The following is a 27,050-nucleotide window of genomic DNA, read 5'->3' on the forward strand; positions in this document are numbered from 1 at the left end:
ACTGTATAATGCAAGTATTTTTTACGCAACTGTACAGCTTTTGTAAAACATTGTAATAACATCACGTATTCTGCATATTTTACTTTAATTATATTTTCTACTATGTCTCTGATGTCTTCACTTACATATACATATAATGTATAAAGATTATATATTTTCAAATATACCTCCTTAAAAAGTCCCTGTGAAGGGGCTACTAAAAAACAATTTAGGCTGAAAAAAATGACTAGGGTGTAGTTCAGGTTGCTATTTGTAAATCCCATACGCAAAGGCTCAAGAGCTAAGAAAACATCAGACACTTCTGTTAACATACAGCTAAAAGTAGCCTTATTTCCTGAAAATGACATTTCTAAATCACTCTCTGTTTAACTGTGTGAGAGTGCGTTTACTCTTTAATCTTGGCAGTACGAATCTTGGCAGTACGATGTTGGCTCATGTGTAACAAATCACTTTCTTATTTGCAACATACTTAGAATAAACGTATCTACTAAATATCTAATAAATAAGGTGCGGTGTCACTTGTATCTGTGTCCTTCATCAGCAGCAGCACCACCAGCTAAGTGTGCTTATGCACAAGGCACCAAAAGTGTCATAACATAAGTTTAGGTCCCATGAGTGTGTCTCCTTTCATCTTGCACATCAATTTTATTTCAGAATGCCACTTAAATGATTATAAAACATGTATATTTCATGGACACGCGTTTTATTAACACATGCTCAGTTTAAGAAATCTTAGATTACTTGATATTAACAAAAAATGTTCTCCTTTTAAAATATATTTGTAGTTTTTAATGTCCTTAAACATTTTTGTAGCTCCATTAAATGGTTACAATATTTTATAGTGACATGGTTTTATAAAGTGTAACATTGCCTGCGTCTAAAAACGCGAAACGAAGTTTTTAGGAATTATTTAAAAACTGTTATGCTGATGTCAAATAAAACGGGTGCCATGCCAACCTGCTACTGTAAACAAAAGCTCGCAACGCTTGCCCGCCTTGGTGTCTTCTGATTGGTCGACAGCTGTAAACTGACATTGATGAGTGGCACTGCGTAAAAAGGTTTAAATTATTTTAACTTTACACTGGGTCTTTACAATGTGAAGACGCAGCAAAAGATACGAGAAGTCCGTCTGGTAAGAGTTTACATAGAAAACCAATACCGTAGTAGTATCTTATGTGAACTTCCCCTTTTAGGGCTTCCCTGACGATTATTTGCGCAAAGAATGGCCAGCAAATCAGACGTGGACTCTGATTGGATCCTACGTTCTCAGACGTGTGCTCTGATTGGATGCGGCTCTCTCACCATACCCCGTCATTCACTCACACCATTGAACCACTCTGAGCGCCTCAACTAAAATCCCGCCTCTCCGCATTAATGATTGGTTTATCATTTTAAGGGGCGGAATCTTCAGAACTTTATCTGTGTGCTGATTGGTCGTGTTAAGAGCGCACAGGAGCTTACTGTACACAGGTATGATACTTCTGCACCGTATAAATACTGTACATCTATACACCTCATTTAGTGACAGCAGCCGTGTCATTTACTAAATTTTACTACGTAACGAACTGAACTCAGTTATATAGGTAAGTGAAATATAATATGCTTTCAGCAATAGACTAGCCTATATACTTTGTTAAATAGGTTTACACTACTTCTAAAAGAAAATAATAATAATAATAATACTTTCTGTCAGTATGTCAATGGTCTTCGAATAACATAAATAGTTCCAAATACAAAAAAGTTAATTAGATCTATTGCAAACATATTATTGCTCAGCAGTACTAATTCAAAATAATATTGATAATATTGACAAGCGTACAGAATAATGCAAAGCATAAGTATAAACTTTATGTTAGATTTTAGTAAAACTAAACTTGTGTAAAAGACATCTAAAATTTGTTTTTTTAAAATAATGCAAACTAAATGTATTTTTTTATCTAAACACCATCATCCACTTACTAAAGAGTAGCTAATTAAAGTTAGTTACATAGCAAAACGTAATGTATAAAAATCCCGTTGCTGGACTTATAAAGTAACGTAATTCAGCATGCTCATTTTTGCTTAATTTATTTTTATTATATACGTTTCTACAAATTATACTTAGGTAAAACACATTCAATAAAACGTTAAACTAACGTAACACAAAACATAACGGGTAAGTATTATTTTTTTTAAAAGAGACATGTTTCAAACTTAGTTTTGATTCGTTAATTTATTTAAGGGTGTCCTTTAAAAAAAAAAAAACGGTTATTTGAATCAGAGAACTGCATCATTTGCGAACTGTTGACCGCAGTATCTGCGGCATTACTGCGTCCCAAATAATAGGATTAGAGAAAGTGCATACTACACTGAAAACTGTAGTACTTGCAATCTATATACTTTACCGCTCTTCTGCGTAGTGACGTCTGTGAATTGGCGCAGCGCTCTGTAAGCGGAAGGTCCGTTGACTTTTAGCGCTCGGGTACTTATCAAATCTCTGACCTTATGATATCTCAGGATAACAGCGCTGTCTGTCTCTGACCCTTAGCTCACATTAACCTCTGTATGATTGTAAGGTAAGTAGATCGGCTCGTGTAGTTTAATAATTTTAATTAATATGACATTTATATACACATCATGTTAGCAGCTTATTGCTAGTGACACATGCGCTCATCCGTTAACTCTCTCAAAATCCATCACAGCTGTACGGGTAACAACATACGCATGAATTGCATATGTATTTTGTGTTAACGTGTTACTAACTAATAATGGCCAAAACAATGATTATAAAAATAAATCTCTGGGTTCAGCTAAAGAGAATGAAATTGGCTAAAGCTGTGTCTTTTAATTCTTGTGTAGCTTTTGTCAAAATGTTTTAATCGGTTTTTTCACCATTTGAAACATTTTTATAATGAAATCCATCTATTTTGGTCTTTATAGCAAATAAAACATGTAGATAAAAGACTGTTTCTTGTTTTTATTCTTGTTTTGTCACTATTGTAATACAGGACATAAATCAAGAGGTCTGGTTTTATTAGTTAAATTAGTTTAGATCAAGTAGATTTAGATCATTAGATTTAGAAAAACATTGCCTATATTGTAATAAACTCCTTGGTCTACAATTGAAAAATAAATTTGACTTGATTTTGAATGTTAAAGCTTTGTTACAAAATTTTATTTTATTATTTTTATTCAATAGCCTCAATGCTACCAAATTGACAGCTCATTTACACTGTATATTAATGTGATCTTGATCAAATGTATTTACACAAATATAACCTCCGTAATATAAATTAACAAAATGTACTTTTTATAGTAAGTACGCATATCATGTATATCAGGATATAATCAAGTGAAGAATTTGGTTCCAAAACAAGATAATTCAGTTTTTTTTATTTTTCAGAAATCTTGTTTTTTGAATTTGCATTCCAATAAATATCAATCAAACTGCAGATGGTTTGTTTTGGTTTAAGCCTTCATAACAAAAAAATACAGCTAAGTAGCACAATAAAACAAAATAAAAACATGAGTTATCTCATTTAGGAACCAAACACTTCAAATATTACTGTCAGGTCAGCTGATTGTGACTTTAAATGGATGCAGGCATTGGTTTATTATCATAACACTTTCAAACAGAGAATTCACATGATTGACTTTCATGTTTTCTGTATGCTTAAGATTGTTATGAGAACACATTTTAAATTAGCTGAAATATTTTTATTTTATAGTCAATATGTAAATAATAGTCGATTTAAATAATAATAGTCAACATTTGTGTAAGAGCACAAGGAATATAACTGATTACAAGACTTACTTTTATTTAGTATTGTTAATAGAGCAATTCCAGCATTTCAAAATCCATTACAGTTAAAACTTGTAATATAATTTCTCAGAGAATGAATTTATTTCCAATATTGAACCATCTGTTTATATTTTCCTAAACCCCTGATAGTAGTCCAAACATGAGAAAAATATCAGTTTTCTATTAAATATTAGGGAAATGTGCATGTGATATGGATGTGACAAAAAAGGACACGTTTTCTGTGAATTAAAATCATACAAACCAAAAAGCATTAATAGCCAACAAATGGAGTAAGAATGTCTCTATGAAACAACAATTTTTTTATTTACATTTTTGCATGCGCATATACGAGCAATAATCAGCGTTTTATGGATGTGACAAATCTGAAATTTCCACTTAATTATGGAAAATAATTTTAAAAAATGCTTTAAAAGCTTGAACAGAGACTTTTCATAGGTATTTAACCACCAAATACTGACATCTGACATTTCAGTATAGTTAAAAACTAAACTAAAAGTTTGACATTGTATGAAATTACCCTAAAATAAATCGTAGGAAATATTGATACAGTGCACACTTGCTCTATTAGCACTTTGATCATAGCAAGTATACAGACTGTATAATGCAAGTATTTTTTACGCAACTGTACAGCTTTTGTAAAACATTGTAATAACATCACGTATTCTGCATATTTTACTTTAATTATATTTTCTACTATGTCTCTGATGTCTTCACTTACATATACATATAATGTATAAAGATTATATATTTTCAAATATACCTCCTTAAAAAGTCCCTGTGAAGGGGCTACTAAAAAACAATTTAGGCTGAAAAAAATGACTAGGGTGTAGTTCAGGTTGCTATTTGTAAATCCCATACGCAAAGGCTCAAGAGCTAAGAAAACATCAGACACTTCTGTTAACATACAGCTAAAAGTAGCCTTATTTCCTGAAAATGACATTTCTAAATCACTCTCTGTTTAACTGTGTGAGAGTGCGTTTACTCTTTAATCTTGGCAGTACGAATCTTGGCAGTACGATGTTGGCTCATGTGTAACAAATCACTTTCTTATTTGCAACATACTTAGAATAAACGTATCTACTAAATATCTAATAAATAAGGTGCGGTGTCACTTGTATCTGTGTCCTTCATCAGCAGCAGCACCACCAGCTAAGTGTGCTTATGCACAAGGCACCAAAAGTGTCATAACATAAGTTTAGGTCCCATGAGTGTGTCTCCTTTCATCTTGCACATCAATTTTATTTCAGAATGCCACTTAAATGATTATAAAACATGTATATTTCATGGACACGCGTTTTATTAACACATGCTCAGTTTAAGAAATCTTAGATTACTTGATATTAACAAAAAATGTTCTCCTTTTAAAATATATTTGTAGTTTTTAATGTCCTTAAACATTTTTGTAGCTCCATTAAATGGTTACAATATTTTATAGTGACATGGTTTTATAAAGTGTAACATTGCCTGCGTCTAAAAACGCGAAACGAAGTTTTTAGGAATTATTTAAAAACTGTTATGCTGATGTCAAATAAAACGGGTGCCATGCCAACCTGCTACTGTAAACAAAAGCTCGCAACGCTTGCCCGCCTTGGTGTCTTCTGATTGGTCGACAGCTGTAAACTGACATTGATGAGTGGCACTGCGTAAAAAGGTTTAAATTATTTTAACTTTACACTGGGTCTTTACAATGTGAAGACGCAGCAAAAGATACGAGAAGTCCGTCTGGTAAGAGTTTACATAGAAAACCAATACCGTAGTAGTATCTTATGTGAACTTCCCCTTTTAGGGCTTCCCTGACGATTATTTGCGCAAAGAATGGCCAGCAAATCAGACGTGGACTCTGATTGGATCCTACGTTCTCAGACGTGTGCTCTGATTGGATGCGGCTCTCTCACCATACCCCGTCATTCACTCACACCATTGAACCACTCTGAGCGCCTCAACTAAAATCCCGCCTCTCCGCATTAATGATTGGTTTATCATTTTAAGGGGCGGAATCTTCAGAACTTTATCTGTGTGCTGATTGGTCGTGTTAAGAGCGCACAGGAGCTTACTGTACACAGGTATGATACTTCTGCACCGTATAAATACTGTACATCTATACACCTCATTTAGTGACAGCAGCCGTGTCATTTACTAAATTTTACTACGTAACGAACTGAACTCAGTTATATAGGTAAGTGAAATATAATATGCTTTCAGCAATAGACTAGCCTATATACTTTGTTAAATAGGTTTACACTACTTCTAAAAGAAAATAATAATAATAATAATACTTTCTGTCAGTATGTCAATGGTCTTCGAATAACATAAATAGTTCCAAATACAAAAAAGTTAATTAGATCTATTGCAAACATATTATTGCTCAGCAGTACTAATTCAAAATAATATTGATAATATTGACAAGCGTACAGAATAATGCAAAGCATAAGTATAAACTTTATGTTAGATTTTAGTAAAACTAAACTTGTGTAAAAGACATCTAAAATTTGTTTTTTTAAAATAATGCAAACTAAATGTATTTTTTTATCTAAACACCATCATCCACTTACTAAAGAGTAGCTAATTAAAGTTAGTTACATAGCAAAACGTAATGTATAAAAATCCCGTTGCTGGACTTATAAAGTAACGTAATTCAGCATGCTCATTTTTGCTTAATTTATTTTTATTATATACGTTTCTACAAATTATACTTAGGTAAAACACATTCAATAAAACGTTAAACTAACGTAACACAAAACATAACGGGTAAGTATTATTTTTTTTAAAAGAGACATGTTTCAAACTTAGTTTTGATTCGTTAATTTATTTAAGGGTGTCCTTTAAAAAAAAAAAAACGGTTATTTGAATCAGAGAACTGCATCATTTGCGAACTGTTGACCGCAGTATCTGCGGCATTACTGCGTCCCAAATAATAGGATTAGAGAAAGTGCATACTACACTGAAAACTGTAGTACTTGCAATCTATATACTTTACCGCTCTTCTGCGTAGTGACGTCTGTGAATTGGCGCAGCGCTCTGTAAGCGGAAGGTCCGTTGACTTTTAGCGCTCGGGTACTTATCAAATCTCTGACCTTATGATATCTCAGGATAACAGCGCTGTCTGTCTCTGACCCTTAGCTCACATTAACCTCTGTATGATTGTAAGGTAAGTAGATCGGCTCGTGTAGTTTAATAATTTTAATTAATATGACATTTATATACACATCATGTTAGCAGCTTATTGCTAGTGACACATGCGCTCATCCGTTAACTCTCTCAAAATCCATCACAGCTGTACGGGTAACAACATACGCATGAATTGCATATGTATTTTGTGTTAACGTGTTACTAACTAATAATGGCCAAAACAATGATTAATACGCGAATTACTGAGGGGAAAAGACAGCTGATTCATTACACTGTTAGCGACCTGACTAACCAATGCGTTTAAAACGTTAAGAATATCGCGTTATGTATGTTTACTGTTATTTTAATCGGTCTAGATGGGTTGTTACGTGTTTTTTTTAGAGTAAATGATAAAGAAGCAGATGCTATTACAGCAGGAATGACAATATCATTCAATTCATTAGCTAACATATTCACAAAAGCTACTTAGTCAAATAAATATGAATCAATGGCATGTTTATAACCTGTGTTAAACGTCTTCAGAGTTTGTCCAGAGCTTTTAATGTGTTTCTGTGTGTTTATAAGTAATGTATTTGTTTCTATATAAGACACTTATATTTTCATGCCCTAGTGAAATTTAAACACGTCAGGATCAAAAAAAGCTTTCGGTTCTTTATTTATTATAAATGTTCAATGCTGTTTGCTTGACATGTGGGTCAGTTGGAGCTGTTCTGTCCAGCCATATCTTTGTAGGTTAAAGGTAATGTCCTTTAACTAGTTAAAGGTCTAATCTGATTAGAGGAAAGCAGAGCTCTGTGCATTGTCTTGTAGTTTTTTACTTCACGTTAATAATAAAGTGTTTATTCTCTGACACATATAGAATAACCAATTATTATATAACATTTTATACTATTATTATATAATATTTTTATTGCAAATTTATTTTTTTCTAATTGATAATCTATATAATCTAACAAAATGATTTGTACCTGTTCTATGACTATCAAACATTTATATGTCAATTAATATGATAAATAATAGGCATCATATTAAAATAGAAAAATAGATAAAAGCACAAGTTTTTAATTACATAAATAATTCGTAATAATACCCTAAACACCAGGTTAAAAAGCATAGAGAAATGATATCAAGTGCTCCCCAGCACCGCACACCTAGAATATTGAATTTAGGGATGGGCATTTTTAAGCAAAAAGGATGTTTGAAAATTGGTGGGATCTATTAGATTATTATTTGAAAATCGCAGCCCTCCTGGCATGCACGTATTTATAGGTTATTCACATATAAATAGAGAGAGAGGGGGGGCATTCATTCTTTCAAACTGTATGATGCCAATAACGTTTAATTCCTTAGGAATATGGTTTCTTAACACAAGCCATATAGGGGTGGTTTCCCAGACAGGGTTTATGTTTCCCAGACTAGGCCTTAATTATTTTAGGACATTTAAATAGTTTTTACAAACATGACAAAAACAATACTGATGTGTATTTTGAGACAAAACAATGCTACTGATATATGTTTAAATATGTCAGTGCAAAATGTTTTGAAATTAAGGCAACTCAATCATACATTTTAGTCTGGGACTAGGATAAGCCCTGTCCAGGAAACTGCCCCATAGTGTTTTAAGGTTAACATACTGAAACATATTAATATAGCAAAACAAACATAACCAAATGGCGGCACTGTTTAACAGTCTGTCGATAAGCATAAATAAATTTCAAATCAAAACGGTTTGTTTGTTTGATTTATCCTCATGCTGTAATGATTTTAGGCTAGACATAAATGCGTTAAAACATATTGCTAACAGCACATCATTACACTTAACAATTACCTTTCATATTTCATAAAGAACATTTCCATTTCAAAACTATCCATAAACTGTTTTCAATGTATTAATTGCTATCAATGTTTATGAAAGATATCCAGAAATATTACCTACCTCAAGCAAGGGCGTAGGTTTGATTCTGGCATTGATGGGGACATAAATAAAATGGTCGCATTGCAAAAACTGTTTATCACCGTTTACTTGACATAAACAACAGACAACTCAGTATGCACTTTACTCTGTTATCTGACTCGCCACCCCCGGTGACATCCCAAATTTAATGTACTATAATAAACAATTTGTTATGTCCTAGAGCCTAATAAACAGTAACTGTTTAAGTCTTTGTCAAAAAAAAGAAAATCACATTGTAACATATATGAATCCATATTTACTTTATAACATTGAAGAATATGCCATTAATATTTCATTCTTAATTTAATTTTGCCAAAAAATCCCAGTGTTAAAGTAGGTATGTATATCATGCTGTTTCCTGAACAACGTTTATTAACGTTTCGGTAGTTTACATTAAATCTTCTTTTCATTAACAGACAGTTAATCAGTGTGAAAAAAAATAATTTTAAGTTTAAAATGCAACCTTACATTATGTCTACATCTGTGCAAGTAATGACCACAGTGCAGTAATATAAAGTATTCAGCAATCATGACATGAATTCAAGTTTTTACCATGTTGGGGTTTTTTCTTACACGTATTAGGGACCCCCTAAATAACCTTGCCACCCCGTTTATAAAAGGTTGACACAAGTTTGCAACTCCTCAGGTTAACATGGGATTGTCGTGTATTGGTGAAAACACTGTCCTTAAATCATTATGTGACACCACTTTTTTTGTGCATGAAACAGTTACAGTGGGAATAATAATACTTTCTTCCTCACTTACCTGTAGCCCGAATAATCACGCGCGTCTTGAGTGAACTTTGGCGCGTTGTACAAAGTGAAACCATCCTTTCTATCACACGTAGCGAGTAAATACAAGCCCATCATAAAGTTATGTGCGTTAGAGAGGCGGGACTCAAGAAATGCTAATCCAATCATATTAGCAATGTGAGTTAGAGAGGCGGGACTAAAGAAATGCAAATCCAATCATATTAGCGATGTGAGTTACAGAGGCGGGCATTGCAGAGAACGAAAGCTGTTAACCGTTTGTGTACCACATAGATCGTTATTTTTACAGAACGGGATTGCAAAAGATTTCTAATCTCATTTAAATGATTCCTGAAAAAATATATAATAAGTAAAAAATAGAAAACACTAGAATAAGACGGACATCAGTGGTTATATATAAATACAGATTAATTGTTTGGTCGAAATTATTGCTAGGGACAATTCAGTCTTCCCTGAATATTGGTAGGGACATGTCCCTAGCGTCCCACCCTAAATCTACGCCCATGACCTCAAGCCATAATGATTTTAGACTAAACATACAGTAAACCATATTACGATTCAGTTGTTATCGTGGTCCATGAATCTGTGGTTACTGGTAAGTTCCATTTTTTTAACACCTGCTAACTGACTGCGCAGCTCTGGCAGTGATAGTTTTTTTAGACGGGACCGTAAACTAGGGCTTTTAAGATTTGTAAATCTTATTGTACCGTAACATTCGTTATGACAAACAAGTCTACTTAGCTAGCGTGTTGTGTGTCAGACAGTGTGTTTTAAGAGTTGATTGACAGCTTTTAGGTGCATTACTGGCGCCATCGTCTGGTTAGATGAATGCATCTTCACCGCATCAGTACAGATGATATCTGCGGCATATACAGCGATACCGATATATCTGTAACAGGGTCATATCAGCCGATAAAATTGGCAAAACGATAAATCAGTTGGGCTCTTATAATAAAGATGGTTTATTGAATAATCTTAGTTGCATTCAATGCTCAGTTTAGCTTTCTGATGGTCTTACTAGCTTCGTCTAACTTGTCGATGGTCTGACTAGAAGCAGATTTGGCAGGTACTATTATACCAAACACAGACAGTGGAAATTTACTGTTTCTTGTGATGTTAATGAAAACCTTGAGATGACAACCACTGGAAACCATATCTACTTGTGAAGACAATACAGTGTCAACATAAAATTTAAACAATATTAAGAAAAGTAATGTACAATAGAATAACTAGATAGGATGCTAATTATTATATAACTAGTAAACTATATAAATACAAACTAGTAAAGAATAAGAGATGAAATGAAACAACACAGATGTATGTCTATACTCTTGAGTCATCTCTCAAATACACACACACACACACACATTCTGGTTTCCATGTTTTGTGGGGACATTCCATAGACAACTGTATATTCTATTCCCCATCCCAAACCCTAACCCCAACCATCACAGAAAACTTTCTGCTACTTCACATTTTCAAGAAACATCATTCTGTTGATTTATAAGCTTGTTTCCTCATGGGGACATCAAAATGTCCCCACAAGGTCAAAAAAACACTGGTATTGCTATCTTTGAGTGGACAATTGGTCCCCACAACGTGATAATTACCAAGTACACACACACACACACACACACACACAAAGGTTGCTTTCAAGAAACTCAGATCCTAAGATCTATCACATAAATCACTACAGACTAAAGATTCTCTGGAGGACATGTGCTGTAGTTGTGCAAATGTTTTGCAATGAGTTTGCAATATGTTGTTTATTTTTGTGATTTTAGCACGTGATTTTAGATATATCTGTATTTCCCCATTCAAGTGGATAGTAATCATCCGGACACGTTGCAAACATGGCCGCTGAGTGTCATGACTTTTCTAAAAGGACTTTGGTAGAATGTATTTTAAAGTATTGCATTTTTTATTAGTAGTATTTAAAAAAAATATTTTTTTAAATTGTGCAGTGAAGTTTTATCAGTAGCCTAATTCAAACTTTATGATGAGCCAAACCCTCTTGACCAAATTTATTTATTTGAAGTACCACAATAGCCACAATATGTAGGATTTTTGTGATAAAATATAAAAAAACATTTGCACAATGTAATATATTTCATACAGGTGTGTACTTACATTATCCTCATTTATGCTGGGGCCGCATTTTTTAAATACGGCACACTTTCGCCGCATAAATTGCAGATTTCTGCTCGCAAAATATGCGGGCGGGGCTTGCATGATTTCATAATCCCCGCATTTTCCTAGCAAAAAGTCATGTATATCTTAGCAGAAAATTGAAAAATGTTGCATTTACTTCACACATGCGCAGCCATGTCCCCTGTTGTCATGGGAATGTTAGAAATTTACGTAATTACTAGGGGTGTCACGATTCTCCAAATCCTTGATTCGTTTACATTTTCGATTCTAGGGTCACAATTTGATTCGATTCTCAATTTTTTATTCATTTTTTTTGAAAGACAAAAAAATTATATGCCATTATTATTATTATAGTTTCACATTAACATGCACATTGCGTGCTTTTCCTCGCATGGGGGTTTGTGGGCTTTACTTTACGTGAGAGAGCTTGTAGAGAGAGGATTCCTTCTTGCACGCACATGGACTTAATGCACGCGTCTTGGACTCCTAGCGTCTGAAATAAAACCAGTGCGTCATAAGCAGCTGTGCTTCTCTCTGTCTCACGTGCACGCGCTCTCGCATCTGATTCTGTCCAAATTCTAAACATAAAATAATGTAGTTATCCTTGCGTATTTGTTCAGTTTTATGCGTTTCATGCGATCTGAGGCAAACTATCCCTTTTGTTTAAAATATTACCCGCTGCATCTTGGCGGCTCTCTTCAGCACGTGCAGAGAGCTGCGCTCTGTCCGAAGTCAGATCACTAGGTAGTAATCCTGTTTATGATATGCATTGTAGCAATACATCCCTCGTGTTTAAAATATAAATCGCATTCTGCTGGACCGATGTTTTTAAAGGCACCTCTAAGAGGTTTATTTTCCCCACTCTTGGCAAGCCGACCGGACGTGACATGGGGGCGTGGCAGCATCGACGATTCCATTTTTTAATTCGAAGTTCGAGGTTGTGACTAAATTTCGATCGATTTCGATTTAAAATTGAAATCGTGACACCCTTAGTAATTACGTGACGTGAACATCAATGAAAAGCTGCAAACGGTTTTAGCAAGCTCACGCAGTTTTTGCAAGCTCACGCAGTTTTTGCAAGTTCATGCAGTATCATCGCATAAATTTGCATACATATCCCACATATTTCATCGCATTTTTTAAGAAAACGTGGCACAAGATCAAGGATTTTTGCCCGCATCAGTTTTGATTTGCATAAACTAAAATGTACAGTTATAAACTCAATAAATGAGTAAATAAAGTGCATAATTTAATTTACATTTTAAAATAAATCATCATAGCATTTCAGAAATCGTATAAGTGTTTTAGCATCTACAATATTTCCCACAGGATTTTGAGAGACTGTGACCTAATGACGTCACACGCTAATTAGCATATACGTTTTAGCACATTTGGTAATTTTCTTTTATTGGTACATTAGAGATCTCTGTCCATTTTGCGCGAGTTCTCAGTTTTCTGATATATTATAGTGTTGTGTAATGGTCACATGACATTCAGATTAAACAGATACAATATATTTTTGTTAGTAAGTGTTTTATTTAGATATTTTTTTATTTAAATGCCCATTTTATTAAAAAAAAAAATTTAATTGACAGATCTTAGATGGGGTGCTTAATGATCAGGGCTGACTGAAAGGTTGCCGTTTCAAAAGGCTGTATGTAAATGTTGTTTGAAATCATCAAATGTAGATAATGTCGACTTGATTGAGTTTTTTTAACTTAGCAGATTTTAAAGTATTCTCCTTGTTGATTTCAGTTCACTCAGAATGCCTGGATCACTTCCTATAAGCTGTGAGGCCACATGGCCTAAAGATGTGGGGATCATTGCCATGGAGGTGTACGTGCCTTCTCAGTATGTGGACCAGACAGAACTTGAGGAGTTTGACGGAGCTGGAGCCGGTAAATACACCATCGGCCTGGGGCAGGCACGCATGGGTTTCTGTACTGATCGCGAGGACATAAACTCTCTGTGCCTGACGGTCGTTCAGCGGTTGATGGAGAGAAACGGCCTTTCGTATGACAGTGTGGGAAGACTGGAGGTGGGCACGGAGACAATCATTGATAAGTCCAAATCAGTGAAGACTGTCCTGATGCAGCTGTTTGATGAATCGGGCAACACAGATGTGGAGGGAGTGGACACCACTAACGCCTGCTATGGAGGAACCGCCGCTCTTTTCAATGCCATTAACTGGGTGGAGTCCAGCTCCTGGGATGGTACGTTTCTCATTAGTCCCTAAGAAGTCCAGATTTATTTCTGGAATTGTTTGCATAGTGATTATTTTATGTCACAGGTCGCTACGCTCTTGTGGTTGCTGGTGATATTGCCGTCTATGCCACGGGCAGCGCCAGGCCTACGGGGGGAGCAGGAGCCGTGGCCATGTTAGTCGGACCCAACGCCCCTCTAGCCTTTGAAAGAGGTTTGTGTCCTGCTGTGACATTATTAACGTTCATGACCCATGTCACACTTACAGAAAGAGAAAGGCTAAGGTTAAAGTCAACACGTTTATACACCTTTACATTTACTCTTCTGTTTGTGTTAAAACTGCCAAGAAAATAAAATCTGTGGTTATTTATGTTCTGTGCAGTGGCTGTAGTGTAATAATAATATACATGTATTTTTAACAGGACTTCGTGGGACGCACATGCAGCATGCGTATGACTTTTATAAGCCAGATATGGTGTCAGAGTATCCAGTGGTGGATGGCAAGCTCTCTATCCAGTGTTATCTCAGTGCATTAGATCGATGCTACTCGGTTTACAGGAATAAAATTCATGCCCAATGGCAAAGAGGTTAGCAAATATACACACATACCAACAATTCATATCTCCAAAAATGTTTTTCTGTTTCCATTTGTTCTAAAAACAGATGCCATCACTTCTATTACTGTTATTATGACACGTGTAAAGATTGTGGCACATAACATAAACATTTTAACTCTTTCCCTGCCATTGACGAGTTATCTTGTCAATCTGCAATACCGCTTATAAACTTATAAAACCAGATCACTCTGCATCTGATCTCTATCAAAAGTCCTTCACAAAAAATGGAATTATCTAAGCTTTTTGCTAAAAATTTGGTGTTTTTGATGAAACCTACACATATTTGAGAGGTGATTAAAACAGAACACATGAAGGTAGGATGAAACAGATTTTTTTGTTTGAAAATAGAGGGTCTGTACTTTTATTTCTTATATTGTATGTTTATATATTTAAAAAGGTGCATTTTCTGGAAGGCATTAAACTTTTGTGAAAATCATGAAAAATGCTGGCGGCAAAAGAGTTAATATAGTGACAAGCAACATATGTGGCTTTATTAAACATTACAGACCTAGGGCCGGATGAACCAGCTTGACGTAAAAAAGTAGCGTGTAAGCCTTACGTCGGGCTTAGCTACGCCTGGCTTTGTGAAAAATATTTACACCTGTTGAAGACAATACGCATCACCACTTATGCGTTTAACCACAGTGATAGATAGATGAGACGTTATACGCTGCTTTAGGTTTAATTAACAGTTTAACAAATATAACAGTTTGACTGAATTAAAATGATATTAAACAAAGCTGTTAATAAGTTCTCTTCCTCCTAAATATCTAAGTATAAGATTTATTGGTGCAGTCTGAAAGCCCACTGCCTGCATTTCCAGACGTGCCAATGTCTCGTCAATTGAATTATTATTAAAAAAAATTTGCCAAAATATAAAGTTGTGTCTTGTTTCTTACGCCTACCCTGGAGTAGACGTAAGATTTAGGCTGCGTTCCACTCCAGTTTTAGACACGGACTCACGAACTTCCCTAAACACTTTTTGAAGTGCGTTCCACTTCGTCAAGTGGACGACGTAAGTTTATATGGACAGACCCTCGCTCCCTCGATTTTGACAGAGGTACCGAGTCTACTTCATATGTACACTTCAGGCAGCTCCATATACCACAATGCAACACGATTGTGACGTCACTTCAGCAGCTCGTGCTTTGCACAGTTCAAATGATGGAGGGGGCGGTTTCCACTTTCCATGTGATCAAAGGCTTAGGGCAATCCATTTTAACCTACTTCAAGTGTTTCAGCAGTAGTAGGCACTCGTACAACGTCAACAATGATGTACATCCAAGTGAACGAGACTGAGGGAAGTTAGCGAGGGAAGGTCCTAAAAACAAACAAACTGGAACGCAGGGTTAGTCTCAGACCTGCGCTACACCTAGACAGTGCAACAGGTGTAAATTCTATGTAGGACGTAAAGATCATTTTACATCCAGGCTAGTCTTACGACCGGGTATACGCCCAGCTGGTGCCACCGGCCCCTGGTAGATACTGTAGATAAACTCTCGAACATTAAATTATATATTTATTACATTTATTGTTTACAATATAATATTTGTACATGTTGATTATAATTTAATGTTGTTGTTTTTTTAGAAAATTGCCAATTAATCTTTACTTAATCAATAATCTTTTTAAAAAATGGCTAAACCTATGGGCTTGTTAAGTCATGAAAAGAATGTAAAGAATACTGTGGATGGGTCCAAGCCTCCACTAAATGCAAAAAAGGATATTATTTAAACCGCTGTTTTTGAGCACTTTTTATTCATATCACACATTTAAGCAAAAATTGTATAAACTCGCAGTGTACACTGCAGTCTCCAGGCTCACAGAATGACAGACAGCAATATATTTTCAATTCATAAAAAATCCATGTCCTTGAGTCCATGTCTGGTCATCTCAGATTTTATTATGGAGATAAAAAGTAGGATTGTGTGTTTTTGGTAGTTTTGCATTATGATGCAAGATTTTTGTTGCTATTTCCCTATGGCATCTGTAAGCGGTTGGACCCAGAAGTAGTCCATGACGTCAACATTGAATATTAATCAGGTTATTGTATAAATGGTTATTTTTTTGTACAATTCCTGAAGGTAAATTATCTAATTTCACTGATCATTTGTTAAAAAAGAAAATAAGATTTTGTGTATTTATATTTTGTGGAAAGTGCTGAATGCACATCTCAAAAGACACAATTTAGAGAGGGTAAGGTTAATATTAAATGAATGCTCATGTAATAAACTAACATTAAATAATAAAGAGTTCTCTATCTTGTGTTTCAGAGGGTATTGAAAAGCGCTTTAATCTGGAGGACTTTGGCTTCGTGGTGTTTCACTCTCCTTACTGTAAACTGGTGCAGAAATCTTTTGCCCGTCTGATGCTCAATGATTTTCTTTCTGATCCGAGTCCAAACACAGACAGTGGACCCTTCAGTGGACTGGAAGCTTTCAGGTACCACCATATGATAGACAGATTATACAGCTATCAGTAAAAGGATACCTTGACTATTAATGCTTGTATGGCGTAAAAGATTAACACTGGGATTGGCTTTATGAATCTAAAAATTAAAAACAGTAAAAATGTGATTTTAATGAACTTGGAAAGAATCTTTTCACTCGGAAACTGTCCTTTTGTTTACATCACAATACATGACATCAAGTGGTTTCAATCGAAACCCATTCCATTAATGCTACTGCGAGGTAAACATGGTTAAACAGTCTTTAATTAGTAGATTGTAAAATTATGTGAAACCGAAGATGAGAGTTATAAATGCACACAGACACCAGGTGGTGCTATGTGATCTTGACACCTGCATGCCATTAAAAATACAAGAACAATATCAGGGTTCAAAGTTTGTGAATCTTTGGGAAAAAATTCAAGGCCCTGGGAAGTTTTTGAAAATATACATACATAGATATAGGTCATTGAAAGTGCTTGAATCTTTTTTACTTCAAGAAGTTTTCTGGAAAAAAATCCATATTATTCCCTGTGTAGTGTAGGATAATATCATACAAATTCTAGACTTTTTAAGCACACTAAAACTGTTTGCTTTAAATGCTTATATCTTCTGTATGTGAATGTTGATTCATACCAAAATGCTTTTTTGCATAGTTGTGTTTGACACATGAAAACGCCTCGGGTTACGTATGTAACTGTTGTTACCTGAGAAGGGAACGAGACGCTGCGTCTTCCTTGCCATACTTCCTTTGTCCCTGTAACGCCGTCTTTGGCAATATTTCAGATAGCGATATACTTCCTGGCTCCCTCGTCACCCTGTCTTTGTCGCTTAGCCTCACCATTGGTTGAATTTGATATACACATTCAGACGCACTTACCCCTGAAGGCATCCCCAAAGTGTCACTGCAGTGACGCAGCGCAAGTTCCCTCGAAAGGGAACTGTAACAATGTATCTTAAAAGGTAACACGATGTAACCTTGCTCTCACTTGAGTCCCCACATTTAGTCCTTGAAATTGAGGGTATTGGACCTGGAAAGTCCTTGAAAGGTCCTTGAATTTGAAGTTAACTAAGGTGTGGGAACCCTGACAATATGGATCGTAGAGTAACGTAAATTAGGAACTATACAGAAAACATACAAATGAGAAATTATCAATATAAAGACGATCTCAGAGGTATGAAGGTGTAAATGACTAAATGTAAATGACTAAATTTAAGATGGGGAGTAAAACATTATCACATATAAAACTTTATTACATACCATAGATAACATTTACTAAAACTAGTAATTTTGGCTGTAGTAAACAGCCATTACATGTCATCGATTCAATGCAAGATACATAATGGCGGCCTCTATAGGCTAAATTGAGTATTACATGGTGGGATTTTATCAATGGATTTTTAGTAGTTGAAGGCAAATATAACATTAAAGCATACAAGTCTTCATAATCAAGATACCCTTTAAGTTTAATTTTATATTCATAAATATGTGTGCAGTCAGTTTATAACTTCAATTATTGTGCATTTAAAGTTCCACATAGAATAAGGTATGAAAATAATTGTACACTAATATAAATTTACCACATTTCAGAAGTGTTTTGTATAAGTGATGATAAAAATTGAGATCGTCCCTTTATCTTTACACACAGTTACAGTCAAAGTAATTCTACGACACCCCATAAAATCAAAACTGACTATTCTTATTTATATTGCAGTTTTCATTATAAATGATTTATCTGTGTTGGGTCATTATTATTTAATTTATGTGCCCTCATAAACTTCCCCACTTGTGCCAATCATTCTCTGTTGAGGTCAGTTCAAAGGCTTGGTTGGAGCATCCGTTTAACTACGCACTCTCCAGATGTCAATCTTCTGCTTGTTCCATTTCTGAAAGAAAAAACACCTACTTTACTATATCCAATTAATTGACTAGTTTCCTCGTTTGATTTTCCGTTTCACTAAAAAATGGCATAATGCAGAAGTAAAGTCGATTATTACTTTAATAAAACACATCTACTAAATCCTTTATGTTAAATTTGTCAAAGTATTGCATTATGTATTTACATTAATTGCTTTGCCATTTATGGACTTTTTATTGAAAATCTTTTTAAAACCTTTATTTTGTTTTTACCAGAGATGTGAAGATTGAGGACACTTATTTCGACAGAGATGTAGAGAAAGCCTTTATGAAGGCCAGCACAGAACTGTTTGAGCAGAAAACAAAGGCATCTCTCCTCGTATCCAATCAGAATGGAAACATGTACACACCATCAGTGTACGGCTGCCTGGCATCGGTCCTCGCACAGTGAGTGTCACACGTTTCTCATGTCACTTATTAACACAATTATAGATTATTCAGAGCGTGGTGACTCTGAATGTCATTGATTTATTTGTTTTTTCCTCTATAGACAAACACGGCAGCAGTTGGCAGGTCAGAGAATTGGTGTGTTTTCTTATGGCTCAGGCTTTGCTGCAACCCTTTACTCCATCAAAGTCACACAAGATGCTACACCTGGTATGTGCATTCAACTTTAATAAGACTGATTAGATATTTGTTACTGCGCTATTGGTCAGACCCAGTCTGTCACACCTACACCTGAAGGTTTATTTCCTGACACTTAAGTACTAATCTCCATGTGTACTCTTAAGGGTCTGCCCTGGATAAGCTGGTCTCCAGTCTCTGTGATCTACAGACCAGACTGGACTCCAGAAAGAAGTTTTCACCCGCTCTGTTTGCTGAGAACATGAAGATCAGAGAAGAAACTCACCATTTAGGTATGCAGGTGTTTTCATTTTGCTGTTCTTTCATTGATTTGGATTGGTCTGTTTGAGTGAGTTTTCTTTACTGTGTGATTTGTTGCATTTTCACAGCAAACTACATCCCTCAGGGTTCTGTAGATGATTTATTCCCAGGGACGTGGTACCTCACTCGGGTGGATGACAAACATCGCAGACAGTATGCCAGATGCTCTCTGAATGATGATAGACCTTTGGAGGCAGGTTTCATTGATTCCAGCATTACAACTGAGGTATATTACATATTCTCCTGATAAACACTGGAAAAAATGAATTTCTTACACTGCAAAAAATTTTCAAGAAAATTTTTTTTGTAAAAATATCTACAATGTTTTAAATTAAGATGCCTTTTCTTGATGAGCAAAACAACCCAAGAAAATCAGTCTAGTTTTTAGACCAAAAATATCAAGTTTAAGTGATTTTGTGCATAAAACAATTTAATAAATCTGCCAATGGGGTAAGCAAAAAATCTTGAAATTTTTTCTTAAACACTAAATTCAAGAAAAATTCAAGAATTTTTTTTCTTGTTTTATGCACAAAATCAATTGAATTTGATATTTTTGGTCTAAAAACTAGGCTTATTTTCTTGGATCTTTTTGCACATTAAGAAAAAGCATCTTAAATTAAGAATTTTTTGTGAATTTTTACTGAAAACAAGACAAAATTACTAAGAATTTTTTGCAGTGTACTACTATGTTTACTGTATAAAAATCAAGTAAAAATATCTGCCAGTGCAGTAAGAAAAATTATTTTAAGCACTATTCGGACGGGATTAGTTTTCCAAACGACGTTTGAGTTTCATCATAATTTATTAATTTATTCTAACAAATCCTACTAAAGTAGCCTATGTGATTTATGTAACTGGCTGCTTATAATAAACCCAAAGAAATTAAGAAATAATGATTAATAACAATTTATTATCTTTATTAATTAACATTACCATTCCGGAGTTGAACAAAATAAGGTTGAGTTTACCTTATACTAAATTTACAGTGGCCAGTCTTAACAGTGTTTGATATTAAGCTTGTCTTGATGTAATTATTTTATTAACATTTGCATCCAGACAGGATTAAATTTCTCAGAGGACCTCTGAGTTCGGCGAAAAACAGTAGGTAAATTGCTCTGGAATTCTTATGGAGGTCGTCAGAGAAAAACACAGACATGGCCGTTTTGGACGGGATTAAAAACACAGAGGACCTCTGAGAAGCTCGATTTTCTCAGAGGTCCCCCTTTAAAACTAATTCTGTCCGAATATGGCTTTAATTCAATAAACTCATTTAAGTTTATTTTTCTTACCACACTGGCAGATATTTTGACATTTTCATTGAAACAAATGATGAAAATCAAGCGGTTTATACTTAAAACAAGACTTAATATCTTAAGTGCTTAAGGCACTTTGCTTACCAAGTAAATGTTTCTCAATTTAAGAATTTTCAGATATTTATACTAGAAAAAAGACAAAAATACTAAATAAGACTAAATAATTTATTTTTTGCAGTGAATAAACAAGCCTGCAGTAGTTAATACCAACTGATGTTTTCTCTAGCAGAACGATGCAAACAGATTTTTTGCTAATATGTTTATCTTCATGTCTTTCAGCATATTCCCAGTCCAGTAAAGAAGATGCCCCGTATCCCAACTACCACAGCTGGTACTGAGGTGGTCGTCTTTAGTAACGGGGATCATTGAGTTCACCTCTGTGAGGTGCACATAATAACAGATCACAATATGGACACTCGGTCTGGAAAAGCAAAAAGCAAATAGGGGTCCTGGAACTGTTACTGCCTTTATTTCAAGGCATATTAATGAGACACACAGCTTTTAAACCGTTCCCAGACAGGATTTGTTTGACCATCACTGTGTTTTATCTGGCAGAAGCGTTTGTATGTGGAGAGGGGTTTCTGCGGTGGATACAAACTGAAATATTCCCATAAACTTTGCTGCTCCAAGTGGTCTATGCAGATATCCTGAATTGTTTCATACTTTAATTTCAAATATCAATCTGCTGGCATTGCATTAAATTAATACAAAATAAAAGAAAACAAGTTTTAGGATTGTAAGGACCATGAGGTTCAATTTCTTTGTGATTTTCATGTTTCTTGTTCCCCATCATTTGTCAGAATACCTCAGTAAATCATTATTATATAAGTTACGTTATGTCAGAGAGCTTTGCCGGGACATACTAATGAGCCATAAACTTTAAAAGTTTTTATTAAACCATAATGATTGTTCAGTTACTACACGTCTGACTTGTATTAGAACAAAATAAGCACTTAATGTTAAGTGAAATGAGTAAGATCTAAATTAAGAATATTGTTTGTTGTTAGTGTATAATAGTAACCTGATCAATGATGATTTCAGTGTGTTCATCAGTCACAGATGGAATCTTATGGACAGCATTTTGAATGGACAATAAGTAGGATTTTCCCCCATTTAGTTGTGAAATTGTATTTTGCATTCAAGCGAATAGTGCTCTCTAGCGCCTCGCTTTTCCAATACTAACCCTAATATACTTTTTTGGTCAGTTTCCCAGACAGGGTTTAGATTAATCCAGGTCTAGGCCTTAGTTATGTTGGGACATTTAAGTAGTGTTTACAAACATACCTTATAAAAAACAATACTGGTGTGCATCTTGAGACAAAGCAATGCCACTGATATATGTTAAAATATGTCAGTGCAAGATGTTTTTAAATTAAGCATCTCAAACATGCAGTTTAGTCTGGGACTAGGATAAACACTGTATGGAAAACCGCCACTTAAAGTTTCCTTTAGATCATTATTTAATCCATTGCGTTTATGTCAGTATCATGAAAAGGGAGTGCTTCTGGTCTACATTGCATTCCAACTCCTGCGAGCCTTATTGTGAGCATGTAAAAACAAAAGATTTATTTTGAGAACTATATATAGATATATTTTTCTTTTCATTTTGCTGCCAGGACAGGTTGACTGTAAGGTTATCTTCAAACCACCCATGTTTACAAGAAATTTTTCATGATATCAGTTAATATTAACAATTGTCAGTGAGTACAGCACTAACTGTAAAATTGTTTATACTTGTTAATGCACAAGTTAGTATCTTAGCAGTTGTAACTTATGGAGAACAAATTGCATAGAAAATACATCACATAATTGAAAATAGAAATATGGGAATCTGCTAATACTTTATGAACTGAAAATTAAATGTTTATTTGCAGATTATCTTGGTGTCATCTTTTATTTTTTATTCTGTTTTGTTTAGCATTTTCTTGCAATACTCTGGTCTCTTTTTAAAGAAAGTGAAATTTAATTTTTCGTTCCGTCCACTAAGATTATTGTTCTGAATGGGTCTCTTGCTGGTCTCAAACAGGGCTACCTGTGACATCAGCAGGCAGAGCTTCCACTACAGACCACAATTAAAAAAGTGCCACATTTAAAAGTTGTTGGGTCTTACAAAAATTAGATTTGCCTGCAAAATCCCCTCACTCACTAGAGATTAAGGGAAGTCCCAAAACCTCCCCTTTACCTACATTTTTGCCCTAACCCTCGCTTTTGCGCGTGCACGTGTAGGGGTAGGGCGTCCCATTTCTTTTGGGAGCGAGACGGAGTGCTATTTTCCCCTTAGAATCAACCCTCAAAATGTAGTCAGGACCGATGCAGGCTTAAAACAAAGTGGGAGATGAAATTGCCCAGGATACCTTGCGAGCTCAGCGGGCTAGTGAAACTTTTCAACCAAGATGGCGGACGCCGCTGGAAAAGAACAACCCTATTTTCGCAAATAAGCATGTTAAAATTCTGGAAATTGTTGGAATATGTTAGTTTGAACACAAGTTTTGTGTTTGTGAAGTTTTGAACGCTAATGTTAGAAAATATTTCACGGAGCTATCTGACGACGTCACCCGACTACTTCGAGAGTCTGTCCATCATTTATACATCTGATCTGGGAAGTTTTGTCAATATTCAGGATGTGTGTTCCGCATGCACATGAACACATATAACCCGGGCTTATCGAGAGTTCAGTCATATTAATAATAATCACGCTGCACGTGACGTAGTTGAGCACATTCGCTACGCTACTTTCCATATAGTGGTGTCCCATTTCATAGGGAAAAATTTTAACCCCCACTTCCCTTGTTGAGGGGACTTTACTGTTGAGGACACTCAAAACCAAGCAGAAGTTTTAAGAAGGGTAGAAATGGGACGGGGCCTAACTCCTAGCTTCAAAGGAAGGGTCCTGAAAATCCCTTTAGGGCGCACTCACATTATCCTAAACAAACCAAACCAAGCCCCAACGCGATTGTCACCCCTCCCTACTCCCCCAGATGCACGCACTCACACTGTACTTGTATCGATCCGAGTCCGGGCGCGCTTTCGTAATTAAGATGCGATTGTTTTGAAAAAGGCAGGAAGTAAGGCTCTCTCTTAACACTGGAACGCACCGTAATGATAAGTCTGTGTTTTTTATTCGGAGTCGTTTGGTGCGCGATTACAGACAGCCCTCTTACATGTCATCATATTGCTTAGTTCATCTGTCACGTGCGCAGCTCGGACATTCACGTAACCCCGCGGCGTGCATCAAAAGGTTTTTACGGAGGCAGATGAAGGTGAGTGGTCGCGCAACTGACGTCTTCACCTTTTGAATTGCGCTCAGGCGCGATTGCGCTCACACCACAGCCTTCCGCGCCTGAGCCCAAGTGAACCGCGCTCCGGCCCACCTCTGCAACCCGGCCGCGGCGCGAATAACCAATCCGCGCTCGGGCGCAGAACAGAGCGATCACACTAGTCAAACAAACCAGGCTTTGGGGGTCAAACGCGCCCGAGCGCGGTTTGGTTTGGATAGTGTGAGTGCGCCCTTAGACTCTAAGAAGCCCAGGAGTCTGTGAGTTGCTCACCAAAGCACATTATATTAATAACCTCAATTTAAAGATTTATTTGTTTAATATTTTTTTATATTAGTTGGGCTTCTTTTATGTATGTTAACAATAATAAACATATCAACAAGTAAAATAAAATAAAATCTAAAAGTAAAAGAAAAAGGTGTAGAGTTGATTATATAAAAAAGTGCTTTAGGGGACTTTTTTGTACTATATGTATGTGTTTTGTCTTGTTAGTTTGTGACTATATATACTGAGGATTGCAATGATTTTGTTAAGAGTTTTAATAGGTTTAACATTTTCTCTTGGCCATTTAATTTCACTTATGGTTTTATGTGTGTATTTCTTTAAATCTTACCTGGGCTGCGTTCAGCCCCGAAAATAATGTTGCTCTATGTTTATCAAACAGAAATGGTGGTGCGTAGCCTGACGTTGCCATTAGTGGTGGGCGATACTGCAAAATTTGGTATCGATCCGATACTAAATACATATAGGGTCAGTATTGCCGATTCCGATACCAATCCGATACTTTTTACTTTAAAAAATACTTTTGTGTAAGGGAGAGCAGTATGTCATTATTTCTGAGGTGAATGAATGATAAATTCTTTAGGCTTTTTTTATTAAAGTATTGAAGTCCACAATATTATTAGTTATTAGGAACTGTAGAATTAATTTGTTACAACCTTTTTAAAAAAAATGAAGAATAACAAAAATCTCTCCCTTTTTTTCTGGTTTTAAAAGCAAATGAAATAAAGTAAAATAAAGTCCACACAATTATTAGTTTTTACACGTATCAAGTTACAGTATTATTATTTAGAGCCGTAAAATAGCTCCACACAACGCTTCTCTTCCTCTCGGCCATCCTGATCTCTCACTCAATTCGCTGCTCCTCGCGCGTCAGTGAGTCACGTGACGACACAACAACGAATCACAGCAGAGCAGCAGGAGGGGGAGGAGTAGCAAAGTTGGCCAGGATGTGAAAGCAGCGTTTCCTCAGGATTGTAGAGGTAGAAGACACGAGCAAAGTATAATGAACGTAGAGGACATATATTTAAATTGAAGTATCGATTCAATTACAATTGTATCGATCTGATACCAATACCAGTGTTGGCATCGGTACTATCGATATTTAGATCGATCCGCCCACCCCTAGTTGCCATACTCAATTCTAGTCAGAATTTGAGTCTGATACCGCTCCATTGAGCTATAATTATGAGGCGTGTCTCAACTGAAAAATGCCTCTGCACTCAATTGGATAGACCTACGACCAATCAGAGCAACGGAGTATGTTGAAATTACGTCTTTTGCAGCCTGACCGAACTGCTAGTTATTTCGCTACAATGGCACTAACATTGTGATTATACTAATTCTGAGTTAGCGAACGTACATCAACACCTACTCTGTCTACAACATTTCGTTTATATCACAACATTAAGTATTTACTAAGTCATACAGTAAGACTATCTCTTACCATTTGTACGTTAGGTGAACTTCATCCATGACGATACCCATTACGTTGGCTTGAAAATATTGGAGCCTAGCATGTCCCTCCGCTTATTCAGCAACCACGATTCCGGCCTTCCAAAAAGAAGCTGGCAACGACCGCTAATTATATCCATCTTGTCATGCACGCCGAGTTGCATCGCTATGATACCAATTTCTTGAGGATTCTAAAAGAATTTCTTGAAGATTCTCTGTTCCTCTTTTAAAATCAATGCTCTGTCGATATCTTTTAGAACAGACTCAATGTCAGAATCCACACATCTGAATTCTACAGCGGCAGCCATTTCGTTAAACAGATTAAACACACGCTCTTTGGTGACGTGATTCATTGCGTTACTGTTGATCATCTGTCCATCATCATATAAAGCCCGCCCTGACAATTTGATTGGTTCGATCAGCTTTGGGTCTAGCATAGTAGCTCCTCAACGAAGAAACTCCAGACCGATCTTCCCGTTCTCAAAATGTTGTGGGCGGGGCTAAGATCGGCTGGCACCCAGGCTAGGTGGTGCGTTGAAAATCCTGTTTTGATGACGCAAGAGTTGCTGCTACGGTAGCTGAGCAGGCCATTCTTAGTATTCTTTTTTAAATGTTTTCGGAGCCTGAAGAAATCATTATAAATACATGTTTAGTACTGTAAAATATTCAATTCAATTCAATTTTATTTATATAGCGCTTTTCACAATTGTTTATTGTTGCAAAGCAGCTTTACATGAGTAGATGTAGAGGAGAACACTGAAAATCAATACATAGTATAAGAAGTAGAATATAGCGGCTAAGGATAAACCGTGTAAGCGAGCGTATTAATAATGTAACGTATACAGTAAAGTGCT

The 27,050-nt window shown here is 35.7% G+C and overlaps 1 protein-coding gene across 3 annotated transcripts; it reads left to right on the forward strand.

Moving 5' to 3' along the window:
- The first annotated feature begins 1,533 nt into the window (after positions 1 to 1,533).
- Positions 1,534 to 23,065, forward strand: hmgcs1 (3-hydroxy-3-methylglutaryl-CoA synthase 1 (soluble)). Of its 3 annotated transcripts, XM_073816085.1 has the most exons (11): positions 1,534 to 1,552; positions 5,960 to 5,978; positions 13,562 to 14,019; positions 14,097 to 14,222; positions 14,431 to 14,595; positions 16,899 to 17,067; positions 19,206 to 19,376; positions 19,480 to 19,586; positions 19,721 to 19,846; positions 19,943 to 20,100; positions 21,467 to 23,065. In XM_073816085.1, exons 3-11 carry the CDS (start codon positions 13,572 to 13,574, stop codon positions 21,554 to 21,556), a joined length of 1,560 nt encoding a protein of 519 aa, XP_073672186.1. In that variant the 5' UTR covers positions 1,534 to 1,552; positions 5,960 to 5,978; positions 13,562 to 13,571; the 3' UTR covers positions 21,557 to 23,065. The 3 variants fall into 3 exon arrangements, with proteins under 3 accessions (XP_073672186.1, XP_065096597.1, XP_065096596.1); XM_065240525.1 differs by lacking the exon at positions 1,534 to 1,552 and having other exon boundaries at positions 5,851 to 5,978; XM_065240524.1 differs by lacking the exons at positions 1,534 to 1,552; positions 5,960 to 5,978 and adding an exon at positions 6,812 to 6,950.
- The last annotated feature ends 3,985 nt before the right edge of the window (positions 23,066 to 27,050 follow it).

Source organism: Paramisgurnus dabryanus, chromosome 10 (assembly GCF_030506205.2).
Source record: "Paramisgurnus dabryanus chromosome 10, PD_genome_1.1, whole genome shotgun sequence".
In the NCBI taxonomy this organism is placed as follows: Eukaryota; Metazoa; Chordata; class Actinopteri; order Cypriniformes; family Cobitidae; genus Paramisgurnus; species Paramisgurnus dabryanus.